The sequence below is a fragment of the Acomys russatus genome, chromosome 1, assembly GCF_903995435.1.
Source record: "Acomys russatus chromosome 1, mAcoRus1.1, whole genome shotgun sequence".
NCBI lineage: Eukaryota > Metazoa > Chordata > Mammalia > Rodentia > Muridae > Acomys > Acomys russatus.
This window is the reverse complement of record NC_067137.1, coordinates 124,140,505-124,161,794: the sequence shown is the minus strand read 5'-3', so window position 1 is coordinate 124,161,794 and position 21,290 is coordinate 124,140,505. Positions and strand designations below refer to the sequence as shown.

General features: G+C 42.6%; 1 protein-coding gene across 1 annotated transcript in view; it reads left to right on the top strand.

Annotated features, from left to right (window-relative positions):
- The window catches only part of Abcb5 (ATP binding cassette subfamily B member 5), a 162,873-nt gene that overhangs the window by 98,525 nt on the left and 43,058 nt on the right, over nt 1-21,290 (top strand). Inside the window, exons 10-15 of the mRNA XM_051153951.1 lie at nt 212-325; nt 2,048-2,158; nt 5,800-5,925; nt 8,766-8,969; nt 13,726-13,896; nt 18,753-18,914. Coding sequence (XP_051009908.1) covers nt 212-325; nt 2,048-2,158; nt 5,800-5,925; nt 8,766-8,969; nt 13,726-13,896; nt 18,753-18,914 — 888 coding nt within the window. The remainder of the gene's footprint in view (nt 1-211; nt 326-2,047; nt 2,159-5,799; nt 5,926-8,765; nt 8,970-13,725; nt 13,897-18,752; nt 18,915-21,290) is intronic.

The window sequence follows — 21,290 nt, the reverse complement described above, 5'->3', positions numbered from 1 at the left end:
GGGCGAGACACAAACTCATGCAATAGTGGAAAGTAGCCCTAAGAAAGGGCCAAGAATGCGGCGGGGCAGCCTGTGTTTCCTTTATAGTTTTGATCACGTCTTCCGCATTCCGTACTCCTCCGTAAGCCTAGGCCAAACATGCCCCCCAGCCCGTTGTCCTACTTGCATCACTGCAAAATAGGGGTGACCATTGTTTGCTTTGTCCCCATAGGTTTTCTTCAGTGTGATCCATAGTAGTTATTGCATTGGATCTGCAGCCCCTCACTTGGAAACCTTCACTGTGGCCCGAGGAGCTGCCTTTAATATTTTCCAGGTGATTGATAAGGTAGGAACTTATTAAGATTGCTGCCCTTACTGCAAAGAGCCCGAAAGACATTCATCTCACTAAAACCACAGGGAGGGTAAAAACCTACACGTTGGTCGTTTGGTTATGGGATGGAAGGCTGTTCAACTCGTTTTTGTTTTGTTTTTTGTTTTATTGTTTGGGTTTTTTTTTTTTTGTTTTTTTTTTTTTTTTTTTTTTTTTTTTTTTTTGGATTTCGAGGTGGGGGTTCAAGACAAGGTTTCTCTTGTGTAGCTTTGGCTGTCCTGGACTTGCTTTATAGACCATGCTGGCCTCAAATTCACAGAGATCTGCCTGCCTCTAGTTCCTTTTGGGGTTTTTGTTTTTGTTTCTGTTTTCTTCTTTGTTTTGTTTTGGTTTTTTTTGTTTTTGGCACCCCTTCCCACATCTCCTCCTGGCCCCACCCTCCTACCCCCTTCCTCCTTCCCTCCCTCCCCTTCTCTTCAGAAAAGGGGAGCCCTCCTCATCATCAACCCACACCAGCATGTCAAGTCACACCAGGTCTGAGCACATCCTCTTCCACTGAGGCCAAGCAAGGCAGCCTTGCTAGGGGGAAGTGACCCAAAAGCAGGCAACAGAGTCCATGTCAGAAACAGCCCCCACGCCACTTGCTAGGGGGACCCACATGAGGACCAAGCTGCCACTGGTTACATATGTGTAGAGGGCCTAGGTCCAGACCATGCACCCTTTCTGGTTAGTGCTTCAGTCTCTGTAAGACCCTGCGAGGCTAGGTTAGTTGACTGTTGGTCTTCTTGTGGAGCTCCTATCCCTTCCAGATGCTTCTATCCTTCCCCAACATGTCCACAAGGCTCCTCTAGCTCTGCCCCATGTTTGGCTGAAAGTTTCAGCATCTATTTCCATCCAATGATGGTTGGAGACTCTCAGAGGACAGTTATTCTAGTCTCTGGTCTGCAAGCATAACAGAGTATCATTAATAGTGTCAGGGGGTGGCTTTCTCCCACGGGATGGGTCTCAGGTGAGGGAGAGGGAGAGGGCTGGGAGAGAGAAGGGAAACAGAAAAGGGGCCATCTCTGAGACAAGCTGGAGACCTGTGACAGGGTAGAATCCTGGGAGGATACGGGGTAACTCTAGATGAGATTCCTAGTATCAGGGACATGGGGACTGAAGTTACCACCTTCTAGCCAGGCAGGACTCCTGGTGGAGGGAGGGGAACACAAACCCACCCACAAAATCTTCAACCCAAAACTTACCCTGCCTATACAAAATCCAGGGATAAAGAGGGGGCAGAGATTGAGGGAATGCCCAGGCAATGACTGTATTTAACTCATTTGTGAGGAAATGTTTGTTTGTTTGTTTTAAACAAAAAAACTTCATGTCTGCCTGGCAGCAGTGGCACACGCCTTTAATCCCAACACACAGAAGGCAGAGGCAGGCAGATCTCTGTGAGTTTGAGGCCAACCTGGTCTACAGAGCAAGTTCCAGGACAACTGGGGCTATACAGAGATACCCTACAAAAAAAAAAAAAAAAAAAAAAAAAAAAAAAAAAAAAAACCCACACACATACACACACACACACACAAAAAAAAAAAAAAAAAAAACCAGAAAGAAAACCCTTTATATTTAACTTAATGCATTTCTGAAACTTAAAAAGAAAGTTAATGTCTGTCTCTAAACTGTTCTGGCAATGAGGCAGCACCGGCTTAGCCCTTTAAAGATGGATAACACTCTCTTTGTTTTCCCAAGAAACCCAATATAGACAACTTTTCAAGCGCTGGATATAAACCTGAAATTATAGAAGGAAACATAGAATTTAAAAACGTTTCCTTCAGCTATCCATCAAGACCTTCTGTCAAGGTAGGTTAATGTCAGTTGCGGTGTTTCACATTCTGGCATCGTCTTCTGGCCAGAACCTTCTCTTGTGGGTTGTTTTGTTTTTAAGATTCTATTGTTCATATAAGTATGTACGTATATGCATGTTCACCTGTGGGAGTGTGCATGCACATACGTGTACATACCTGTGGAGGCCAGAGGCCAACATTCAGTGTCCTGCATGATGAGTCTCCACCTTACATTTTGAGGAAGGGTCTCTCACTTGAGTCCAAAGCTCACCAATCCAGCCAGTCGTTAGCCAGTTTGCTGCAGAGATTGCTGTCCCTGATACACACACACACACACACACACACACACACACACACACACACACACACACACACACACACGGGCTCTACAGTGGGCTACCCCAACCCCTTCCAGGTTCGTATGCCGAGTGCTTGCCCGGTGAGCCATCTCCCCAGGCCCTCTTTGGGATAATATTGACCCAGATTTTGGCTACTTGCTTAGAGACGCAAGTAGACTGATAGCTAGTCAAACTAAGAAGCAACAGTGATTTACATTTTTCCAGCCTCTTTCTAATAGTTGACTGATAGGCATTTTTAACTCCCTTTCCTCCACTCTTGAGTTTCTGAGCGCACCAAAATGTCTTGGATTGATGCTGCCACCTACTGGTGGTGTTTGGATGTTATCGAGCTGCTGTTGACGAACTCATTTGAATCTGGGAGTTTCTAAGCATCAGGTGTTTTGCATCTGCTAGGCCTCCCCTCTCTCTCTTCCACTGCTTCAGGAACTGTGTCTTGATACTGCCCTCTCGTTTCCACACATGCCTGCACGCACATACACACCTGTGCTTGTGCTCACTCACACACACATTTATAAACACACACAACCGTATCACTCAGCCTTTAATGGTTCTAAGAGACTTCAGTGTAGCTGGTGTCCAGCCCACTGCCCTCTTGGAGTGCACTCAATAAACTAATCTTTCAAAAATAAATAGCTCTTGGGAAAACACATCTGTTTCTACTATTAAATTTATCCAAAAGTAGTATTGTTCAGGATTGCAAAGGGCAACTAACAAAATACATAATTATAAGAAAAAATGGGGCACAATTTTAAGTGAAAAAGATGAGATTTCTAATGCTATCAACTTCTAATGTACCTTATAGAACTTGCATTAAAAATAATGTGGCTGTTCCCACTTTCTTGGTTTTGTTTGTTTGTTTGTTGTTGTTGCTGTTGTTTTTCTCTGACCAACCTTTCTACTGGAATTCTCTCCTCAGTCTTCTGTTTTATGACTTGTTTGCCACTTGCCATCATTTTTACTGTTTTTGCCTTTTCTCTTAACAGAGCCTTCTAGGCTGCATTTTGAATATCCATTTAGTCTGGCTTCTGGGACCCTGAGCACCAGTTGTGCCGTTATAATGCCCTGGACCAAGCTCTCTGGGTCCTAAAAAATTCTTTATCTGTTTCTTTATTTTGAAGCTGGGTTTTCACTACAAAGCACTGGCTGGCCTCAGACTCTGAATAATGCGTACCACCATATCTTTAACTAATGTGTGTGTATGCATGGGGGCCAGAGGAGGAGGGAACATGGCACTTTGCACACGTGGAGCTCAAGAACAGCGTAGCTTTCAGGTCTTGGTTCCTCCTTTCCAACGTGCTGAGTCAGGTGCCTCTCTTGTCTCTGCTGATTTGATGGATGCTCTGTGCCTGTGAGCTTCCTAGGAGAGAGCACTGAATTCTCTTAGCATGGTTCCCGGAATTCAGCTCAGGCCATCTGGCTTACGTGGCTAGCATTTTTACTGCTAAGCCATTTCCCCTGCCCTTAAATGAACTTTTGAATATAAACCTTTCTGTTAAGCTGAATAGTTAATTTTTGAGTCGTTTTGTTTTGGGCTTTGGGTTTTTTGTTTTGGTTTGGTTTTGGGGTGTGTGTGTGTGTGTGTGTGTGTGTGTGAGAGAGAGAGAGAGAGAGAGAGAGAGAGAGAGAGAGAGAGAGAGAGAGAGAGACAGGGTTTCTCTGTGCAGCCTTGGCTATCCTAGACCATGCCCTGAATAGTTAATTTTTAAGGTCTACCCATTTATTTAACTAAAGGACATGTTCTTCCATGGAACAAAGAGAAAAACAGCTTGAGGGTGAAAGTGCAAGTGGGAGAATTACTCTTTGCCATTGGCCCAGAATGTTCATCTCCTTTTTAAGAAATAAATGCTTTTCTGGTTGCCCCACTGAAGGGTTTGTACTGGGTTTATTTAAATATTGGTTTTGTTACAAATGATGAGATCAAAACAAGAGGTCTAGAAGCTGAAAACACACAGTTGCAAGCAAAGGGCTCTGAGGGCCTCAGTAGGTGGGTCCTGTATAGACTGCTCTCCTGTGGTAAGGCTCTGTGACACTAAATCCTCGTAGTGACTCTCAGACATGGAGAAAAGTTTGTAAATATTCCCATCGTGATAAAATGTGTGTGTATGTCCAGACATGGGTCTAGAATGCTAAGATTTCACTTGGGGGCTTGCCAACTGCAATTTTGAATGTACTTTGTAAAAATATTAGACTTACTCTGAGAGAGCTTTCTCACGTAACTCAAAGTTACCTGTTCAGATTTCATTTGTTACAAATTAAAATATAAAGATTTAATCTAGTTATCATGAGATTCATGTAAAATTTTTTTTTCATTTAAAAATGTGAAATTTGCAGGCTTGGTAGATAGCTTAGTAGGTAAAACGCTCACTACTCAGACATGAGAACCAGAGCCCAGAGCCCAGAGCCCAGCACTCACTCAGTGCCTGATGGGTATGGCAGCCCACCCACAGGTCCAGCACACAGGAGACTGAGGTAGAATACCTCAAAATGCTGGCCAGCCCAGGCTCCCTGAAATAGTGATCTCCAGGCTCAGAGAGAGAGACCCTACCTCAATAAATAAGGTGGGGATCAACTGAGGAAGACTCCTGATGTTAATATGGGTCCTCCATGGGCATGCACACACACATGCATTTGCACCTGCACACATGCAAACATGCATACATGAGCACATACCAGACACATATGCTTAGGAAAAATTGTAATATTTATTTGGAAAGAGGGAACCAGGAAGAGGAAAGAGAAAATAATGTCAAGGTGAATGTGATCAATATATATTATATGGATATATGAAAACGCCATAATGAAACACATTGTTTTGTTCAATTGAAATATACTATTTAGAAGCCGGGCGTGGTGGCGCCCACCTTTAATCCCAGCACTCGGGAGGCAGAGGCAGGCGGATCGCTGTGAGTTCGAGGCCAGCCTGGTCTACAAAGTGAGTCCAGGATGGCCAAGACTACACAGAGAAACCCTGTCTCGAAAAAACAAAAAAAAAAAAAAAAAAAAAAAACAAAAAAAAAAAGAAATACACTATTTAAAAAGAAAAAGCATATATGAACAGTTTGCTGTGACTAGCTAACTCTTAAATTAGATCTCTGTATAAAGAAAAATTTAAATATTATACTCCCAAGCTGCTTATTATTATAGATATAAATGAGTTATTATACAAATAAATATAAGATATGAACTGTTTTCATATGCCATATAAGAATTTTCATTTATAATTGCAGATTAGCTTTATGACTGCAGGCACATTATTGTCTAGCATTCCTAACTGTATCATTTCCTGTGTACATAACAGATTCTGAAAGGACTCAATCTCAAGATTAAACCTGGAGAGACGGTAGCTTTGGTTGGTCCCAGTGGCAGTGGCAAGAGTACAGCAGTCCAGCTTCTGCAGAGGCTTTATGACCCAGAAGAAGGCTGTGTGAGTGCAGGAAAACCACACAGGAGGGGCTGGGGATGGCCCAGGGTGTCAGGGCTTGCTGTGTAGCCAAGCGGGGCTGCACTCCCAGGTCCCACACAACGCCAGGCCAGGCGTGCCTTACACATCTGCAATCCCATTGCCTGGGAAGTTGGGAGGAAAGGATCTCTGAGGCTTACTGGCCAGCAAGTATGGGTAAATTGGTGAGCACCAGGTTCCCTGAGAGATGCTATCTCAAAACCTAAGGAGGAAATTGATCCAAGAAGACACATAACCGCTGGTCCCTGTGCACACATGCACACACACACAACCGCTGGTCCCTGTGCATGCATGCACACACACACAACCGCTGGTCCCTGTGCACACACATACCCAGCCTCTGGTTCCTGTGCATACATGCACACATATCCAACCACTGGTCCCTGTGCACACATGCACACATATCCAACTGCTGGTCCCTGTGCACACACGCACACACACACAACCACTGGTCCCTGTGCTCACACATACCCAACCTTTGGTTCCTGTGCACAAATGCACACACACACAACCGCTGTTCCCTGTGTACACATGCACACACACACAACCGCTGTTCCCTGTATACACATGCACACACACACAACCGCTAGTCCCTGTGCGCTCATGCACACACACACAACCACTGGTCCCTGTGCACACATGCACACACACCCAAACACTGGTCCATGTGCACACATGCACACATATCCAACTGCTGGTCCCTGTGCACACATGCACACACACACAACCGCTGGTTCCTGTGCACACATGCACACATACCCAACCACTTGTCCCTGTGCACACATGCACACACACCCAACCACTGGCCTCTGTGCACACATGCACACACACCCAACCACTGGCCTCTGTGCACACATGCACACACACCCAACCACTGGCCTCTGTGCACACATGCACACACACCCAACCACTGGCCTCTGTGCACACATGCACACATAAACCACTGGTCCCTGTGCACACATGCATACATACACAACCACTGGTCCCTGTGCACACATGCACACATACCCAACCACTGGTCCATGTGCACACATGTGCACATATTCAATACTGATCCCTGTGCACGCATGCACACATACCCAACCTCTCATCTCTATGCATACATGGGCACATACCAAACACTGGTCCCTATACACACATATGGTATGCACCCATATGAGAATGTACACACATACACAAAAGTAAAGAAAACCATTTACACAGGATGGAATTTGGAAATACTACTTATGACAGAGCAGGCAGCTCTGTGATAGTGGTACTAAAAAGAGTCGTGCTATTTTCCTTCCTGTGTGTCTGTTTACTCCACTGAGGTGGGGCCTGCTATCTCAGGCACTGCTCTGTGTTCTGGGAATTCCTCAGTGAACAAGACAAAAGCCCCTGCTTTTGTGGAGTTTACATTCTTATATGTAGACTGACAATATAGTAAATTCAGACCAGGTTCAAGGTGAATGAATGTTTGCAGGGATAATTACCTGGGCATGGCGATGCATACCTAAAATGCCAGCACTGGGGAGGTTGAGGCAAAGATCTCATGAGTTTAGGGCCAGCCTGGGCTACGTAGTGAACGGATGTTAAAAGAAAAAACAAAACAAAAATTACAAGAAAACAAGGGCTAGAGTTGCACTTGAGCACTGAATGCTTGCCTTGAGTGCAAGGCCTTGAGTTTGAACCCCAGCACCACACACAACCACATCAAGAAAAGAAAGAAAAAAATGAATTTCAAGATGTGTTAGAAGAATAATATCTGCAGAAAGTATGCTCACCATTTTCAAATTGTATTTGTGCTGCTGCATGAGAGCACATGAGGCACATGACAGAAGCTACAGACGTGTGTGGAGATCAGAAGATAACTTTGTGGCGTGCCTCTCTCCTTTCACCATCATGTGATTTCCAAGGATTGGCACAGACAGGCCATACAGCAAGACCCTTTCCCTGTAGAGCCATATCTCTGACCCATTCTTTTTCAGTTTCCATAATCCATACTGTTGAAATTAACTCTCCCCTGAGGCTGATGTTCACAGGAATTCACTTCTTAATGCTTCTACTTAACATTAGCTGTTGTCTTTAAAAGGGAAACGTGATTAGAATGCCTTAGGCCTGCAGTCCACGCTAACACTGGCTATATAAAGCAGTGTCTATTCACATACAAATGTCAGGAGTCTGAGGAGTGGAATCTCTGATGGCCACGGCCAGCTCTGTCCCTGGGATGTGCTTCAGTGATGGTGCTAATGAGACGGAGTTTATTAACTCTTAACTAAAATGATGATTAGGAGGAACCCCTGTCTTTTGTATTGAATAAGGCATTGAGAAATAAAGAAGGCTAGAGCCTTAAAGCTAACATCAGTCTTTTTTGTTTTGTTTTGTTTTGTTTTGTTTTTCGAGACAGGGTTTCTCTGTGTAGCCTTGGCCATCCTGGACTCACTTTGTAGACCAGGCTGGCCTCGAACTCACAGAGATCTGCCTGCCTCTGCCTCCCCAGTACTGGGATTAAAGGCGTACGCCACCATGCCCGGCTTGCTAACATCAGTCTTAAACAACACTGGTATCTGTCTACATAATAGCATTTGTAACACCTACAGTATTTGTGTGCATGTATCTTATTGAAAACCTTATTAATACTTATGCTTTCATGGGATTTTAAGTTAATTGTTTCTTAAAGATTTGTTGATTCCAATCTATATTTTTACCAAAATATACCCAGTCTTGCAGAGATACTACCTCTGTTTATTCTTCTGATTAAGAAGACATTTGAAAGCCAAGACCTTGCACGACATTCTAGCCTGCTTGGTTATTTGATTTGACAGATCACGGTGGATGAGATCGACATCCGAGCCCAAAACGTGAGGCATTACAGAGAGCACATTGGCGTGGTCAGCCAAGAGCCAGTTTTGTTTGGGACCACTATCGGTAACAATATTAAGTTTGGGCGCGAAAGCGTGAATGAAGAGGAGATGGAGCAAGCAGCGAGGGAGGCGAATGCCTACGACTTCATAATGGCATTTCCTAAGGTGAGCATCCATCTCTCCATCCCAGCATCCATCCCAGCATCCATTCAGAGCAGCGTGGACAAAGAGATTTGAGAAATGGTGTCTGAAAACCTTGGTGTGTCGCGCCATCTAGTGGGTAATATGGGAATCCCGCACTCACACATAATGTCAGGACTGGTGTGCAAGAATGTGGGGACAGGGCTACTACCATATAAGGCTACACCTTATAAGAAATGTAGAACTGAACCAATCTTATCTAAAAAAAAGAAAGAAAGAAAGAAAGAAAGAAAGAAAGAAAGGTAGAATTGTAAAAGAATGTGATAAGTTTGAGTTTCTTAGCAGCAAGATGTGTATTAGTGAGCATTACGTCATAGTTATTAAACCATTTATCTGCATTTCAGAACCTCCTGAAAATTGTGGGGTGCACAGAGTAAAGTATAAAAAGCTTACACATGAAATTAAATTACATCTAAATTCCATAGCTCCAGAAGGTCAGAACAACAAAAGCATTGATTTTTGAAGAGCATACTTAAAAAGTACACTGTGTACACTGACGCAAAATAACTCTTTTTAAAAAAATAATGTTTAAGCCAGGTGTGGTGTCGCACACCTTTAATCCCAACACTAGGGAGGCAGAGGCAGGTGGATCACTGAGTTCAATCAATGCCAGCCTGGTCTACAAAGCAACTCTAAGACATCCAAGGCTACACAGAGAAACCCTGTCTCAAAAAAACAAAAATAAATAAGTAAATAAATAATGTTTAATGCTTATTATGCTGTGGTTTAACATAGGGACTAACATGGCATGTAGGCCAGCAAGACCACTAAGGCCGTAAGGGTTCCTTTCCTGTGTTTCAGAAGTGGCACTTTTCCTTTGGCTGGCCTATTTTCACTCCTGTCAATGAATTTCCTCATGGTGCACAGTGGCTCCTACCTCCCTCTTAGCATTTAGGAGCATGTCCATGCACTCCTCAACAAGTCAGGATTTACACAAAAAACATTTACAGACAAAGATGACCTGTGATGTGAACGTATTAGTAAATCACAATGCTGTAATTCAAAGAATAAAAGGAAAGAAAAAAACACTAAAGGTAAGTGTGCCAAATACCGAAGTTCACAGACATGTTAGCGAGGGGGAGGTCACAAGAAAGGAGAGAGGAAAAGGGAGTTAGAGAAGGAGACAGAGAGGGGGAGACAGAGAGAGGTAGAAAGGCGCAGACGAAGGGAGAGGGGCAGAGAACCAACAATGACAGGCTGTTTTTTGACCACCGATCCCCCAGTCACTGAGAACTGGACATAAGGGGAACTATGAACCCCCTGTGTGTGCGAATTTAACAGCTTGGAAGTGAGTCAACCCCTTCAAAGATACCAACTGCCAAACAAATTCAAGAAAAAGCCAATAATTAATGAGACCGAACTTTCATAAAAATCAATTAAATCTTTAAATAGAATAAAAAGTTATTAAAATAATTTTGTAAAAAGATCTCACGATTGTCACCAAAATTTTAAATGTCTTAAGAATACACTTAATAAAGGATTAGTCAAAACAGTGGAAGAAGCTGTAAATAAATTGTGCCTTATTTATTCATTTAAAGAGTCAATGTTTTTAAGGTCACATATGACTCCCAAGTTGACCTAGAGATCTGATTCTGGACCAGTCAGAGAATTCCATGAGTCTTTTGAATATGTATAGAAAGAGTTGTGTGGACTCTAAAATATTTTTATATTTATAAAGTCAAATGTGAATAATAGGCAAAACAGCTTTAAACGCAGACTAACGATGCTGGCACACACTCACAGCATCTAGTTCAAGATGACAGCCGAGACAGTCATATTGTATTATTAAATATAAGTGTTGTATGAGGGTATAAATAAAAGGCTCGGTACTCCATACAAGAAAACGTACTGAACATCTCTATCTAACCAGGGTGTCCATCCCAACTATTTTAAAAATGTTTCAATAAGATATAAAGAAAAACTAAACTAAGATTTTTAAAAATAGGATCTCAGGTTTGTCAAAAGATGAGTAGCACATGTAAAAACTGTACATTTTCATTAGTCTTCAGAAAAAGCTTGAAATAAAGCTGCAGTCGGGGGTGATTTCACACTTTCTAGAATGGCCAAAATGGGAAGTACAAGCTGAAGTAACGTTGGTGCTAATCCAAGCACTTGGACCTCCCCACTCCCACCACCCCCACCACCCCCTACCCCACCCCAGCACCCAGGAAGAGCAGTAGTTGAGAAAGCAATTTGCCTGCCAGACTACTGTCTGTGGCATCAGGGCAGCTCACTATTCCTATGCACCATCTTTCAATGGAGAAGAAAATGCAATCACAAAACTATCTTTTCCATAAATATTCACGGACACTTTATTCATAATAGTCAGAACTTGGGTTAACAAGTTATTACCAGGTGAGATACAGAGTTACCAGTTAAATTTAGTTGTCAGATAAACAATGAATTTTTAATCTTTGATAGGTCAATCGTTTTCTGAAATTCTAATTTAACTGACCTCTGTAGGGGTCTCCACTGACATTGTGGGGAACACATCGCTTAACAGTATAAGCCACTGACAGGTCGTGGGCAGGTTTCAAAAACACAATACACGGCTCAGGGAACATCATGAAAGAGGCGGAAAGTATTTTAAGAGCCAGGGATCAAGACGGTCTGCTGAGAGAATGCGGGTCTTTTGGAAAACAGAGCCATTGCTCTTTAGAACTTTCAGTTGCTGTGGGTTGCACTTGCTGTACAAGATCAAGTCAGTCCACATCCCAGCAAGGGAGCTGGGTCACAAGGCCCCATCCCGAGCTGAGGAGCTAATGGCAAACGATATTGAGAGAGGGGACGTCAGACTACTTCAGGGATGTGGCCTGTGGTGAGGCCGCATGCTGCAGTGGATACCCCTACACCATGAACACTGAGCTCAGTAAGGCATAGGGCGTAGAGTCTGAAGCTGGGAACAGACCCCAGAGGAAGTCCAGAAGGAGCTGGGAGTGCGACAGAGTCAAGTCCTAGAGGGTAGACATAACCTAAATACATTGCTGATATGTGTGAAAAACAAAATCCACAGCACCACTACGTGGACTGAGGACGCGACTCAGTAGAGAGTTTGCCTCGCAATCCGGAAGCTCTGGCTTCAGTTTCCAACACCATATAAACCCAGACAGACACTGTGGCCCATGCTTGTAATCCATCCCAGCACCTGGAAGGTGGAGGCAGGAAGATGACACAAAACAGTTCAAAGTCATTCTGGACTAGAAAGAAAATCTGAAGCTATCCTGGCCTGCATGAGACTCTGTCAAACAAACAAACAAAACAAAAACTAAATAAGCTTGTACTATCAAAACCAAATGTGACTATTTTGAACCAAGGTCAGGTTTGCACTGAAAAGTACCCTGAGAAGATTTTGTAAGTCACATTAGTACTAATTTATTTAATAAAAAAAACAACAGGGCTATGTCCATAAAATGTGTTTATTTATTGTGGATAAATTATTCTGCAAGGAGACTGATTTTTGTTTTTAGAAATCTTTCATCCTTTTTAAGAATGGTTATATGGTGAGGGATGGAGGAAACCGCAGGAAGATACGAGTGAGGGGATAACAATTGGGATGTAATCTGAATAAATTGTAAAAAAAAAATTAAAGAAAAAAGAGGCATTGTCTCAAAAAAAGAAAAAAAGAAAAGAAAAGAAAAGAAAAGAAATTAAAGGCTTCAAAATGAATATTTAAACTTCTGTCCTTGATGAGGTGTGAGATGTGAGCCATAACCCAATGGAATATGTGACTAATACAGGTCACACGTATTTGAAGTTACCCCACTAGGACACAGTAATGTCTGATTTGTTTAAAAGTGTATTGAGCAAGAAATAAATAAATTAAAAGGCCTTAAATTTTTCCCAAGACTGAAAACTGTTTTAGAAAAAAAAATATATATAAGGCTTTTAAAAAAGAAGTTGTGGTAAGTTTAGTTCAGTTTGTTTGAATTTCATATGCTTTGGTTTTTTGTTGTTGTTGTTGTTGTTTTGTTTTGTTTTGTTTTGTTTTGCTTTTTAGTTTTGTTTTTGTTTTTTGAGACAGAATCTCTCTACAGCGCCCTACCTGTCCTTGAACTCACTGTGTAGACCAGACTGGCTTGAAGTCATGGAGACCCATGTGCCCCTGCCTCCTGAGTGCTGGGGTTAAAGCTACGTACTCCCATGCCTGGTCTTTTGGCTTTTGTTTTGAGGCAGAGTCTCCTGTAGGCCAGGTTGGCTTTGAATATAACGTGCAGTTGGAAGTGGCCTTGAACTCCTGGTCATCTTGCCTGTGACTGCTCAACACTAGGCCCCCACACCCGGCTAAGTAGCGTTCATTCTTGCTTTACTATTTTTCAGTTTCCAAGAGGAAAAGTTCAGACAACTATCAGATTGCCAGCAAACACTATTACAGTGTATGCTTCATAGTTTGTTTTTGTTTTTTGTTTTTGTTTTTTTTTTAAGTATTCTGAGGTCATCTAAAAGAGATTTGAAAATTGACTCCAGTTAAGAACTTTTCTAAGAATCCTTGTTTCTGTTTATCTGGTTTGGTCCTACGTTATCCTCCTTATGCTCTTTGCCTGGGCTTTCTCCTCGGAGATGTTTGTTTTTACAGCGATCAAATCAAAGATTCTGAATGGCCACGCTAAAGCAGGCAGTAAGCTGGTATCAAAGCACAAATGTGCCTGCCATTTCCTCTTGTAATCATTTAATCGCCTTCTTATTTCTGTGTTTTTTTCCCCCCCTCTCTGTATCTCACTAGAAATTTAATACGCTAGTAGGGGAAAAAGGAGCTCAAATGAGCGGGGGCCAGAAACAGAGAATCGCCATTGCTCGCGCGCTAGTTCGAAACCCCAAGATTCTGATCTTAGACGAAGCTACTTCCGCCCTCGATGCAGAGAGCGAGTCAGCCGTTCAAGCTGCGCTGGAGAAGGTGAGCGGGCAGAGTCGTTCCGGAGTCGCACACACACTGCTGTTTTTAAACACAAGGAAGTACAGATCTGGCGTTCTTTGGACACTAGATAGTAGTTTTCAAAGTTCCTCTGGTGCGGATCCAGAGCGTGCCTTAGAGAAATAAGTGCTACAGTTGGCACACACACACACAGAAACACACACACACACAAATGCACACACACACAAACTCACATGCACACACACACAGACACACACAAATGCACATGTGCACACACACACAGAGACATACACACAAAGGCACATGCACACACACACAAATGCACACACACACACACACACACACACACACACACACACACACACCATGAATCTGTACACCCTTCCATTCTAGCAGGTCCCGTCTCCCTGCAGGCGCAACACCCCTTCAGAGAAACAGCAGTGGCCATTTTGCGTCTTCCATTCACACTAATGGGATTCCTCTCTCTAACCATTTTTTTTTTCCTTTAGTGCCTCCGAAGGGTATTCGCATTGACACAATTTCCCTTCAAGCATTGACTTCCAATTATCTTCCTAAAATAGTACTGGCCACTGCCACGCATGTGAGAGACGTTAGAATGACCGTGACGTCACTCACTGACTTAGCCTCACTTCTGAGTGGCACATTTCATCCTTCGTTAGTTACTAAGCCAAATCATTGCGTTGTTCCCTTCCTAGCTGGGTTGGTTGAGGTAAAGTGTGCATGCACATATACGTACATGAGTATATAGCTACAATCACATATGTGTGTACACATATATGTGCATGTACGTATGTGGGCTATCTATATATGTGTGTATATTCCTATGTATGTGTGAATATGGGGCCAGTGGGATGGCTCAGTTATTAAAGGCAGAACTGCCAAGACTTACAGTCTGAGTTCGATCTGAGGAAAGTTGTCCTCTGACCTTCATAGGCACATTATGGTGTGAGCACGCACACACACACCAATACATGTGTGTGTGTCTGTGTCTGTGTGCATCTGAATATATATGCACATGTAGGACATATGCAGCTCTTTTAGTAGATATTGTAATTAAAGCTAATTTAAAAAAAAAAAGATCTGCTTAATGCAAAAGGCCAGCTTTCATTACAGTGTCTCACGCCCAGTTTTAATTTCTTATGTAAATGTAAAAACCAGACCCTAGGAAGAGCACTCTGTTGTCACGTGAGACGTGGGTGTTCATTGCTACTGCTCTTTCATGCTCCAGATTCTAGCTTAAGTTATAGCTAAACGACCTCCATCTTCCTGATGTCCTAAGAAAGTTCTAGTATTCCCCTTTTTTTTTTCGCTTGAGAGTATCCTTGTGATGTCAGCAGAGATTGGGTTCAGTAGGTAGCCCCTGGAATTTCCAGGCTTCTGTGTCTTAGAACAAAGGGTTGGACAGGAGCATGTGGAGAGTGGTAGAGACATAGATAGTTTATTAAGAAGAAGAAGAAAAAACTCCCAGGGAGAACAAGGCCAGAGCTGAGAGTAGAGTTAGCGCAATGGCCTCACACCAGAAGGCATAGCATGGGCTTTTTTGCTCATTTGCACATCCCAGCTTTTTAACCGCTGCTGTCTTTTACATTTCAGTCTTGGTAGAGGCTTCATCTCTGCCAAGTGGTTTTTTTCATATAATAATTCACAGGCCTGTTGGAGGCTTTTCAGGTTGCACTCTGTCTTGCTTTCCTGGATGGTAATAAATTAAATGTGTCACAATAGTCATTTTTTCAAGAAATAATAAGATGCTATAAAACATTAGCAAAAGACCTTTTCTCACACCAATACTTTCAATTTCTCATCACAGCATCTGCCCGTCTGTGCGCCTGCAGAGGTTACCGCTGGAACAGAGAACATACCTTTCTAATTACTTTAACGCTTCAAGCAAAAGTACAGTACATTTACATTAGATAAAATTGTGAAAATTAAGAAAAATATAACTTGAGCTGGGCTCAGTTGTGCACACCTATAATCCCAGAACTCAGGGAGGCAGAGGCAGGTAGGTGTATAACTGTGAGTTTGAGGCCAGCCTGGTCTACAAAGCGAGTCCAAAACAACCAAGAAGACAGTCAAGGCTGTACAGAGAAATCCTGTCTCGAACGAAGAAAGAAGGAAAGAAACAAACAAGCACTGAATGAACTGTTAGGCCCATGCTCTACTAATATTTGATCTTTTTAATATTTGGTCTTTTTTCCTACAGATAGTTTTAAAACATAGTCCTGGCAGTATGCATCGGTTTTTCCTGCATTTTCCATGTAGCATTATATCCTAATTTCATTCATTTTGGTTATGAATAGCTAATGTTTTGAAGCGTTTCCTTCTCTCGTAGATTGGAAATGCAAGGCTTTGACAGAAACCCTCAGTCACTTCAGTAAGCATTATCCATTACAATAGAGAGGTCTTTATACAGAGCAGAGGAATGACATCAGAGCCTAGCTCCGCACCTTCCAGAGGCAGGAAACAAGTTTCCAGGTGTTCCGGGTTCCAGCTCCCTTCTCTGAAACAGATAATAAGAGAGTCAGAAATAAGAAACTTAAATATCTGTGATGCTGTGATGCTGTGACGGTCACTTGTAACGTGCCTGCTGAGTGCCTTTTCTGGGCTGTGAAACGAATTGCTTCCAGATTGGCAAGTATGGAGGAAAGCAAAGCTGGAAGTCTCAAACTACTAGATCATAAAACTATCTGAGCTTTCTCCTGGTTAGCACAGTGAGTCACTGTTGTAGTGACAGGTGACCTGGCCAACAGAATAATGCACAATCGAAAAACAGACTGGAGTAATCTCACCTTACTTACGATAGGGCCACTAGAACAGTCATTTAAGCAAAATTAAAGGCTGACAAAGACATCATGCACAAAAAGTCAATTATAGACGAATTGAAAGTTTAAACATGAAAGGCACAATAGTAAAACGTGGAAGATTAAATAGAAAACCATCTGTGACTGGAGGATGAGGAGCGGGTGAGATTTCTGAAACAGGATTCAAAAGACATAATTAGAAAAGAGATGAGCCACTAAGTTGGACATCATTAAATTTTGAAGTTTCTGTTCATTGGAAGACAGCATTTAGAGAGTGAGAAGACAACCACACACGTGGAAGAACGGCTTCTCATGAAGTCTTCATAACGAGGCTCTGTAAACAGCTCCTGATAATTAGCAAGAAAAAGATGGTCCCAAAGGAAAGTGGGCAAGAGATTTGGGCCATCGACAAAACAGAGTTTCACGTTTTCACGAGCCAGTTGAAAAGTTGTGTAGAGGAATTTTAATTCAGAACATGGCTGCTATAGCAGATATCACATCCAAAGACCTTCTCGGTCTGTGTGATCCCGCTGTGATATAAACACAGCTTTAATCCAGGAGACAGAGGCAAGCAGATCTCTGAGTTCAAGGCCAGCCTAGTATAGAGCAAGTTTGAGGTAAAGAAAAGCTTAGGTCCAGGTGTGGTGGCACACGCCTTTAATCCCAAATAATGAAGGTGAAGTTAGTTTGTAGAAGGAAGTACCCATGTTTGAAAGTGATGTCTAATTAAATGGCAGAAACAGTGATGAATCAAAGAAAGTTTTAACAGAATATGATATACCCAACTCTCACAAGAAGAGAGAGGAAAGGGAAGCTACTTAAGGGGCAATGCAGAAAGAGAGAGAGAGGGAGAGAGGGAGAGAGGGAGAGAGGGAGAGAGGGAGAGAGCGGCAGAGAGGTAGTTTTACCAGACAGTAATTCTAGGCCTAGGTTAGATTGTACAGAGCCAAGAAGCCTCCAGGACTAGGCCTAGGGTAGCAGGCAGAGGCAGTAATTCTCTGAAAAAAAAAAACAACTGAAGCTAATCAACGTTCTTTTAACAAAATTTTTTCAACCTCATTAGTCATTAGGAAAATATGAATGAAAGTTACAATATAATACAAAAAAAGGACTCTACCCATTGTTGGTGTAAATACAGAATGCTGCCCAGGATTCCCCTGCTATTTGGGGCTCTGTAGACTTAGACACTCTATGTCTAAACAGTCCGTTTTGAGGTCTACAAATGATAGATCTCTATAAATATGTTGTTGAAATAAATACATTAAAGAATCTATACATTATAGAAAACAAACTAACTAACTAAAGATGACTCAAACTCAGTTCATAATAGAATGTATAAATGAGATCTATACAGTGAAAACTGTGTAGGTATAGGAAACAAAATAGTTAGTCTCAAAACTATAAATACTCAGAAAAACAAAAGTATAGACTGCAGATTCCATTTACAAAGGCACACACACGGGGGAGGGGGCAGGGAGAGAGCGAGAGCCAGTTACTGGGAATAAGATACTGGTCTCTTTGGTGGGTGAACAGCGTTAGGCACAGCAAAGGGCAAGTCACAAGTGATGGCTTCTAGTTGCTGGTAGCAACCTGCCCATGTGACCTGAATAAATTCAGTCTGAAATGTATCCGTTAATGCCCCTAAGTGTACCCTTCTATGTACTTATGACTGTTTTAAAACCGTTGTAAACATGTTTCACCTTGAGTCTTCACATAACGTGTCAAAGAACATGCTCCTTTGAGAGATAACAATAAGTTTAAATCTTAGATTTCTCTTGCTCTTATGGTTAGATGGCTCATAAATTCTTTTTAGGATTCATTTAGTGCTAAGATACTATATGGTTTATATTTATATATATATAAAAACACCACTTGGAGCAAATTACTTTTTTATATTCTAATTTCTACTGGTCTTTCTACTCTGCTAAGCATTCTAATTTTCTATATCCCAGGATAATATTCTTTTAAAAAATAATGCTGAAATGTAAGTTGTCCTGACTGTTGCAGAAGCTCTTTCTGACTTTGTTCTCTTTACTCCCCTTGTCTTTTGTTCGGTAGGCAAGCAAAGGCCGCACTACAATTGTGATCGCACACCGGCTCTCCACTATCCGAGGGGCAGACCTGATTGTGACGATGAAGGATGGTTTGGTGGCAGAGAAAGGGACCCATGCTGAGCTCATGGCAAAGCAAGGGCTGTATTACTCGCTCGCCGTGGCACAGGTAGTGTGTGTGTGCGGCGTGTTCCATCTGTGTGTGGTGTCTTTGTAAAATAGGAGACGGGACAGGTCGGGGCAGGGTTACATTCCCCAAGGAGGAGCTGTGAAGGCTACCAGGAGGAGAGAGCTGAGAAGAAAACCAGAGGCGAGACAGCAATGCAGAGAGTGAAAAGATTACGATGACAACAGCAGCTGCTTGGTTGTGTAGCTGAATGGTAGAGATCAGACTTTCCATGCAGAAAGATGGGTGCTTGGAGAGTCACTGGACACAGTGAGGGGACAGTATTAGAAGTTCTCGGGAGCCAGACAGAAGGGCGGGCCAGGGATTTGAAGTGGGGGGCGCACCAGACACCATGTATGGCTCGCAGTGGGACTAATTATCTATGGAATGAACACACACACGCTCCATATGTGCACAGCCTCGCAGCTCCTATTAGGCAGTCACAGGGCAGGACGAAGTGGCCAGTTTCCAGCTCTTCCCTTGAGGCACATCAGCAGAAGAAATGCGAACTAAGACCCCGGCATCGCCTTCTATCTACTCCTGCTCTCTTCTCTCTCTCTTTTTAAATATATTTTATTAATTTATTCATATTATATCTCAATTGTTATCCCATCCCTTGTATCCTCCCATTCCTCCCTCCCTCCCACTTTCCCCCTACTCCCCTCCCCTATGGGACTGAGGGGGACCTCAGTCTAGAAGACAGACTTACTCCTAATGGCTCTTCTATGGATTAAAAAAAAAAACGCTTTTCTTTTTCTGTTTATTTTATTCCCTCAACTGCCTTTGATGTCCAGATGACTACTTTACGAATTAGGAAATGGAGAGTCTCCTTCTCCTCATCAAGTTCGTAGTAACACTGTAACCCTAAACCCTGACTTCCTCCAGTACATAAGTGTTGTTTAGCATAGCCTAAAGGTAATGAAAGCAAAGCAGTGGTTCGCAAGGCCTGTAATCCCAGCCCTCAGGAGGCAAAAGCACAGGGATCCAACCTGGGACACATAGTGAGACCCTGACTGCTTTTGTTCTTGTTTTGTTGTTTCGTTTTGTTTTTTTAAGGGGGGGGGGTGCTGGGAAGACATCTCAGTCGTGAACATGCATGGGGTGCAATCTTGAACACTGAAGTTCAGATCCCCAACGCAATGGAAGAGCCAGACACTGGGCCCCCTTGAAACTCGGGCTGTAAGACAGCAGAGACAGGAAGGTCTCTGGAGCTCATTGGCCAACCAGTCTAGCCAAATCCGTGAGCCCAGACTCACACACACGAACACCCACATCCAAGTGAACACACACACACACACACACACACACACGTGCACATACATGTACCTTTATATAGCCCATGCACACACACAAAATAAAACAAAGAACAACCTACTCGATTGACTACTTGATTTTGATTTTATTCCATGTTTGTTTATATCCTGTGTTTCCTTTAAAAATGAGTGAGACGTTGCTTGACAAGTGAACTTGCGTGAATTCTCATTCCTTAGAGCCATTGGTTGTCACCCTTCCTAACGCTAAGACCCTTTAGTACGGCCTTCGTGTTGTTGTGACCCCCCCCAACCATAAAATTATTTCATTGCTACTTCATAACTGAAATTGTGCTACTGCTATGGATTGTAATGTGATTATCTGATTACAGGGTTCCTGATATGAGACCCCCCCAAAAGAGTTGCAACCCTCAGCGTGAGAGCCTTAGAAGACTCAGTTTATGAAGTTACTAAAGTCAGTATTTCCAAACCAATATAACTAGTAAAAAAAGGAGATAGCTGAGCTAGAATTCATCGCTTTTGGGGTGTTGTTGTTGTTGTGTTATCGTCATTTTGGATTTAGTTTTGGTTTGGTTTGATTGGTTTTGTGTTTTCTGTTTTGTTTTGTTTGTTTTTTGAGACAGGGTTTCTCTGCGCAGCCCTGGCTGTCCTAGAACTCACTCTGTAGGCCAGGGCAGCATTGAACTCACAGATCTGACTGTCTCTGCCTCCCAAGTCCTGGTATTAAAGGCTCCCACTGCCACTACCACCACCCAGCCACTTTTTCTGAGGTTTTTAAGAACCATTACACTTAGCCTTTCTTTGGACTAACACAGCTTTAGTTTTTCATTATAATTAAACTGAAAGTCCAATGCTAGGCCTTGAGTTAAAGAGTTTTCACAATGTAGAAAAATCAGAAATAATACATTTGTGTTATGATTATGTAAAATATTTTAACTCCTTATTTGAAGTAGATTGGTGTTCTCAGGTAAACAAAACCGTGTCAATTCCGATAGAGCATGTTGTCATCTTAATGCTCAGTGAACCCAGAGGAACAAGTGATTCTTATTTCAAATTCTGGGCACACTCACTTGCCACCACTGCCTGTAGTGTCAAAATTAGTCATTCT